Source organism: Chaetodon auriga, chromosome 5, assembly GCF_051107435.1.
Source record: "Chaetodon auriga isolate fChaAug3 chromosome 5, fChaAug3.hap1, whole genome shotgun sequence".
NCBI lineage: Eukaryota > Metazoa > Chordata > Actinopteri > Chaetodontiformes > Chaetodontidae > Chaetodon > Chaetodon auriga.
The window spans coordinates 2,651,676-2,657,675 of record NC_135078.1 but is presented as its reverse complement, the minus strand read 5'-3'; the positions used below and the strand labels follow the sequence as shown (position 1 = coordinate 2,657,675).

Genomic DNA, 6,000 nt, shown 5'->3' with positions numbered 1-6,000 from the left:
ATTTGAAAGTAAGCAACATGTTGACAAATAAAGAGGTAGTTTCAGTACAGAAATTGCAAATGACATATCCCTTGTCTGCAAACAAAATACAAATACAGAAAATAAAAAGAACACTTTTCATCATGTCTGTCAAAATGTGACAGTAAAGAAGTCAGAGCAGTGGCAGCATGGTAGCTGAGGTGAGTTTTTATTTAATGTTGATGAGCAGAGGCCGGTATTGGTATCATTTGCTGCAACATTAAAGGAAAAATCCCCCTTCAGATCCTCTTCCACTGTCAGATCTCAGCAGTCTGTGATGTTCAGTACATTCCTGGAGTTACTTTGAGATGAAGTGACTGTGTTGTTGGCCACCCTGAACCTTTCTCTTCTACCTCTGCAGCACTACATTTCCTAGACTGTTTGTGTAAAGACATCAGTGCAAAATGGTTGCTCTAGAAAAAAAAACCTTGCTCTTTACATTCTGACATTAACACTTGCCGGTATATATTAATTTAGATATTTTTTGGGTGGAGAAAAATCTACTATGAAACTCAATTGTAGCTGTTTCTCAGCAGTGGTTAAGAATTTTAGGGGGATATTTCTTTTAAAGATACATCACATCACTCAGACTTTGTTACATAAAAGTACATATCCCTGAGATTATGTGGCTTAAAGGGTCAGTTCACTAAAATTGCAAATGTTGAATTCCATTCACCTCCCTTGTTTTGGGGGGAGGCAGATATCTTAAAACCTGGACAACTAAAACCAACGCTATATGAAGGGCTCGATACCACTAAAAGTGAGAAAATATTGTATGTCTTTTGTAATTTAGGTGAAATGACCTTTAAACTCAAGTCTGTGTGATGACTGATGCAAATTTTACAAAATGGAGATCTTAGCTGCTCTGAGAATCCTGGTGGTAGAAAATGAGTGTAATTTCATCCAAGTTATGAACCAGAGATGGCTACAAAACACTACATTTGCATTGTAAAATGATTCAAATAATACATAAAAGGCTCCAACATATCAGTATTGTCCATATAAAATGTGGCTGAGTAATACTTTTTCATAAACCACTGTGGACAAGGGAATGAGTTATTAAAAATCATGTCCAAAAAAGTCAAGAATTCATTCAAAGTTTATAAAATGATAGGGGTTGTCTTCACTCCAAAAAAAAAAAAAAAAAAAGACAATGAATATGTGAAAAACAACAAAAACCCAAAACATTCATAATAACTACAAAGGTACATGTAAATGTATAAAAATCAAAAGATGAAAAGAGGCTAACTGGAACATTTGAAAGAGGAACACTGCATTGGACTGGTGGTGGTGTTAAGGCTGCACACAGAGAGGTGGATGGTAACAGGAAAGAGAAGCTTCTCACTCCGTCCATCACCAATGCCAAGAGAAAAAACCACCCTGTATGTCTCACCTTCAAACTACATCCACTTTCACAGAATGAAGGGGGGTGGAGGGTGGAGGGTGGGGGTGGGGACCTTGAGGGAAATAATGTGGAAAAGAAAAACGCTTTTCTACAGAGGACCTACTATGTCCTAAAACCTACATCTACTAATACTACAAGTACATCAGTGTGGTCACTGAAGAACTCCTGAATGCAATACATAACACTCACTTTACCCTGTTTAGATCCAGGTCGGCAGGGACCTGAGAGAGAGGAACACACTGGGTGGGCAGTGGCCAAGGTCAAGAGTCAAGGTCTCCAAACCTCACCGTCGTGTGCAAAAAAGAGAGTCGTTGCGAGGACTGCATTTCAAATTGTTTGTACATCATGAAACAGCCTAAGAGTTGAAGAAGACACTTCAAGCGGTTTGAAATGATCATCTCATACTTCAAAAATAAAGACCATTTCCTATGGCTTTTTTTAATAATGTGCATATCTATCAAAGAGGGTATGCAAGCCGGAGGTAAGTCAACTAAATTCTCTAAACCTCGCCTGGATCCACTGAGACATGGGTCGAATCAATCACACCGAATCCACTGCTAGCCAGGTTAAAGTGATAATCTGCAAAGCGTGTGTTAGCCAGTTCATAGAACAAATTTCCTTTGGTGGTTTTCGGGCCAAGCTTACCCAGTAAAACCCTGAGGACCACATCTGAACAGTCTCTGGTGCACACTTTCTAGTGGCCCTTGGATGTGGAACAGGTCAGACTGCTACTGGTCTACAAGTTTGTGCAAAATTTTGATTGGACTTGACAACACATGACAACGGTATAAGTCGCTCTAAAGCTGACATGAACTGACCAATGGAAGTTTTTAATAGACCAATTGGTTCTCCCAAGTGGTTTGAAGCTGGATAAGCTCACAGAGGCTCGCAGTCCATACTGGTTTCAAATGACCTGGAGGCCGCAAACACAGAGTGTTGAGCACTTTTTATCAGGTTCATTTGGCACATTTTCAGACTTGGATCCAGTTGTTGTTGGTTCCATTCTGGTTCTAGTAAATCACTTATGTATTTTATGGACCCATGAAGATACATCGCTGTTCAAATCAACAAGAACTGTGTTTCTGGTTTTTGGTTTGCTCTAAATAAAGCGAAGACTGCAAGATTTCACAGACTACCCCTTTAGCCAGTACCGTGGACCTCAAATTTAGGTGATAGTGTGTTGAGCGCAGGCTAAAATGCATCAAGTTCCTGGCACTGAAGGCAGCAGAGCCCAAAAATGAGCCATCTGACAAGAAGCAGAGGGAAAAACAAAGACTGGGAATCACATCTGCTCTGTGCATACATGTGTGCACAAGAATGAGTGCACGTTTAGCAGCATTTAGAATGAAATCCGGCAACATACTCATCTGTCCAGCAGAGGGTTCTCCCCTCAAACACAGATTGATTCATTTCTTATCCTGATCCTTCATTGACAAGAAATCTTTTTTTGTGGAACTATCAGCTTCCTACCCATCACTGGGTGTTTGAAAAAAAGCATTGCATAACACTTTGGTCAAAAAAGAAAAACAATAAATCTAAAAAAACAGCAAATCTAGCTATCCTCCCCTTCCCCTGCAATAGCGCCTTACATCCCCAGTCTATGATTGTAAAAAATACCCGTATGCTCCTTTTTCAATAAGATCCCACAGATCCAACAACTGTCACCTTAACTCATGGAATGTTAAATTGACAAGACCGCCTCCCATAAGCAGGATGTCTGAGAGTCCATGCAGATAAAGTAGCTCAGTTTTGCTGATTCATTTTGCATTTTCAGTGTAATAAAACACTGTTTTCCAATCTTTGATTTATCCAACTCCTTTGAACATTCAGTCTCTGATTGAGGTGCCAAAGCATCCATAGGGATTTAGTTTTAGACTGGGCAACTCTTCATTTAACAGCAAGAAAAAGTACCTGAAAATAGCAACAACATCTTCCTGAGGTAGTCTCAAAACGCTCGTCATGTGTCTATCCGCCCCCGTCTGAATAAAATAAACTCTTTTAAAGTCTAGTTCTAACAATAGCAACACTGACACATTGAGCAAACTGGATACACACTTGTAAACTCCAAAGACCAATGCATCTACGAGCATTTGTTTTGTACAGAAGCATGTGCACAGTGTAAATCAGCATACATTCAGCTCTGTCGTGTAATAAATATATAAAGAAAAAAGTTACAAAAAACAAACTAGCTGCTTGTCACATTCACAAGAGGGGAGACCAGTCCCTCGACTCGGGGGTGGGGGGTGGGGGTCTAGTTTCCAGAGGAGGTGGTCACGCAGGGCGACAGGCCGGTCCTGTAGCTGGTCAGGCTGGATTTGCAGGAGTGCAAGACTGCTTTGAACAAGAGGGGAAGCTGCTCCAGGGGGACATTCACCAGCTTCCCTGTAAATAAACACAACACGCAGCACTTCAGCTCAGGACTAGCTTAGCTTCTCTGTAATGGCCTTTTTCTTCTACAGATTCTACTAATTCCATTGGAATTAATTCTGTGAGTATTATCATAGTCACCACTCTGCTGCTTTCAGAGAAATACTGTTTTCATTCACCTGTAGTTTCAATGGCTTCTATTTCACTGTTTTTTGCTCTGTGCTAAGATGCTGTCACTGAAACACAGTACTTATATTCCAACTGGAAGCTAACCAGAGCAGGAAGGGATAATGCCCCTTGACCTGTTGGAGAGATTTCAGTGTGAAACATCAGTGCATCAAGATTCATAAACGGTAACTTTAACACGGATAACTTAAGCATTTATTTATATAAATGTATTATTGAGTGGAAACAGTGGCCTTAAAGTGGTAAACTCAGAGCAGCAGAGCGAGGAGCATGGCATGAACAAAGCTACAGCCACAGTTTGTTTTGAGAAACAAATATTAGAACTGTGGCGATGTTACCATTGTACCATGAAACCACTGTCCCTGAGTGCTCCATAACAACTTCTTGAGCAACTGCATGTGTAGGCTACCCCCAGAGGATTACTGGTACAATGTGGATTATGGTATGGAGCTATCACAGTCCTACAGTTGGCTATGTTTTGTCACTATTGAACTTTACTACCCTCTACTGGATGTTAAGATGTATGGCACTTGTTCACCGGGGTCCAATGCCCCTCACTTTGTTACCGACAGTGAAAAATAACTTGTGTGATTCACATCCGCTCCAACAGCTATAGGTCACATCTTAGATTCTTCCTTGGGCCATACTACACCCTTCTACTAAGTTTCATGAAAATCATCGTTTTTCCAGAATGCTGCTGACAAATAAACAACCAAGAAAATAATCGATGTCAGAGGTAATAAAGGCCTTGTTTTCTATGCAGGTAACGTGAACAAAGACCATTTATGGTTGACAAAATCCTGAACACACGCTGCGCAAGGAATTTTTCCACTGGTCATTGGCTGACTGATGGAGCCAAACAGTCGCCATGTTTTGGCTAAGTAACATTGGATGAGCATCCCTGCTAGCACTTGAAACAAGAATACATTTCTACAGTAAATAGCATCTAAAGGCAGCATTATTCATTACACCATACAACTGTTGGATTTCACCAAAAAATATATACTGCCTCATGCCCCATACATTTCTTAGAGGCCTCACCTGCAATGCAGCGAATCTCCGGGAGACACATCATAATCTCAGGGAAGCGTTTGGGTTGGTGCGGGTACTTGTATTCAGTGTAGTCCTGGCACACATACCAGTAGCGCTTGTTCAGCTGCTCGAGCTGGGAGATGTTGGACAGTCCTCTGATATCTGCAATTACAAATGAAAGAGTCATTTGGGGAATATAGAAAGGACCAAGAAAGTCTTTCCCTCAGTAATAGCAGAGCTAGCATTGTTACCTTGGTTGAGGAAGTTGATGGCTTTCATACAGGCATACTCCTCATTACTGATCTTCAGCTGATGAAACTTGCGGAACAGATATATTAACCTCTCCATCACCTCCATGCCGTCCTCGCTGAAGCTGAGGAATCAGATACAAACTTGTCAATAATGCTGGAAAATAATGCTGTGTTACGTAACATAAACAACAATGTAATAAATAATGTCTCCAGAGGATTAGTTTTTGGATCATCTGAAGCCAAATTCTCCAAAACAAAACAGAAGATGGACTGAGTTTTCAGAGCTTTACTGTCTGCATGTTCCCATTAAATCTACTGTGATGAAAAAATAGGCACTCCAAAATATATAAAATCCCTCAAGCCCCATTATCTTAAGCCTCTATGCTTCAATGAACAAGGCAAAAATTAGGGAGGGAATACGTCAGATCTACCAAAAGTGCTTAACAGACGTCTTGCTGATCCCACAGCTTTTGAAAGGAAGATTCATAAAGTTTAATTCCTCTCATTTCACTTCAATTCCCCATCTTTCTGGCTCTCACAGCTCCAATCTCTCTCACACACATTAGCGCTGCCACTGTAAATCAGATATGCACTCCTAAACTACAGCAAATTGACCAAAGCAACAGAACAGCACCGTATATTAGGAAAATGTGTGTCATGAGGTCAGATAATTCTGGTTTGATTTACACAGAGCCAAACCCCCACACATCCCTCTCTAACTAGTGAGGGACATGCAGGTAT

General features: G+C 40.7%; 1 protein-coding gene across 2 annotated transcripts in view; it reads right to left on the bottom strand.

The window, feature by feature from the left end:
- Nucleotides 1–504: 504 nt before the first annotated feature.
- nr6a1a (nuclear receptor subfamily 6, group A, member 1a) overlaps nucleotides 505–6,000 on the bottom strand; it is an 86,049-nt gene continuing 80,553 nt past the window's right edge. The window contains exons 9-11 of one of the 2 annotated variants that reach the window (XM_076731674.1): nucleotides 5,260–5,381; nucleotides 5,018–5,170; nucleotides 505–3,805 (exon numbers count right to left, since the gene is read on the bottom strand). In XM_076731674.1, the coding sequence (XP_076587789.1) occupies nucleotides 3,675–3,805; nucleotides 5,018–5,170; nucleotides 5,260–5,381 (406 nt within the window). In that variant the 3' untranslated portion in view covers nucleotides 505–3,674. The remainder of the gene's footprint in view (nucleotides 3,806–5,017; nucleotides 5,171–5,259; nucleotides 5,382–6,000) is intronic. The other variant, XM_076731675.1, reaches the window with a different exon arrangement.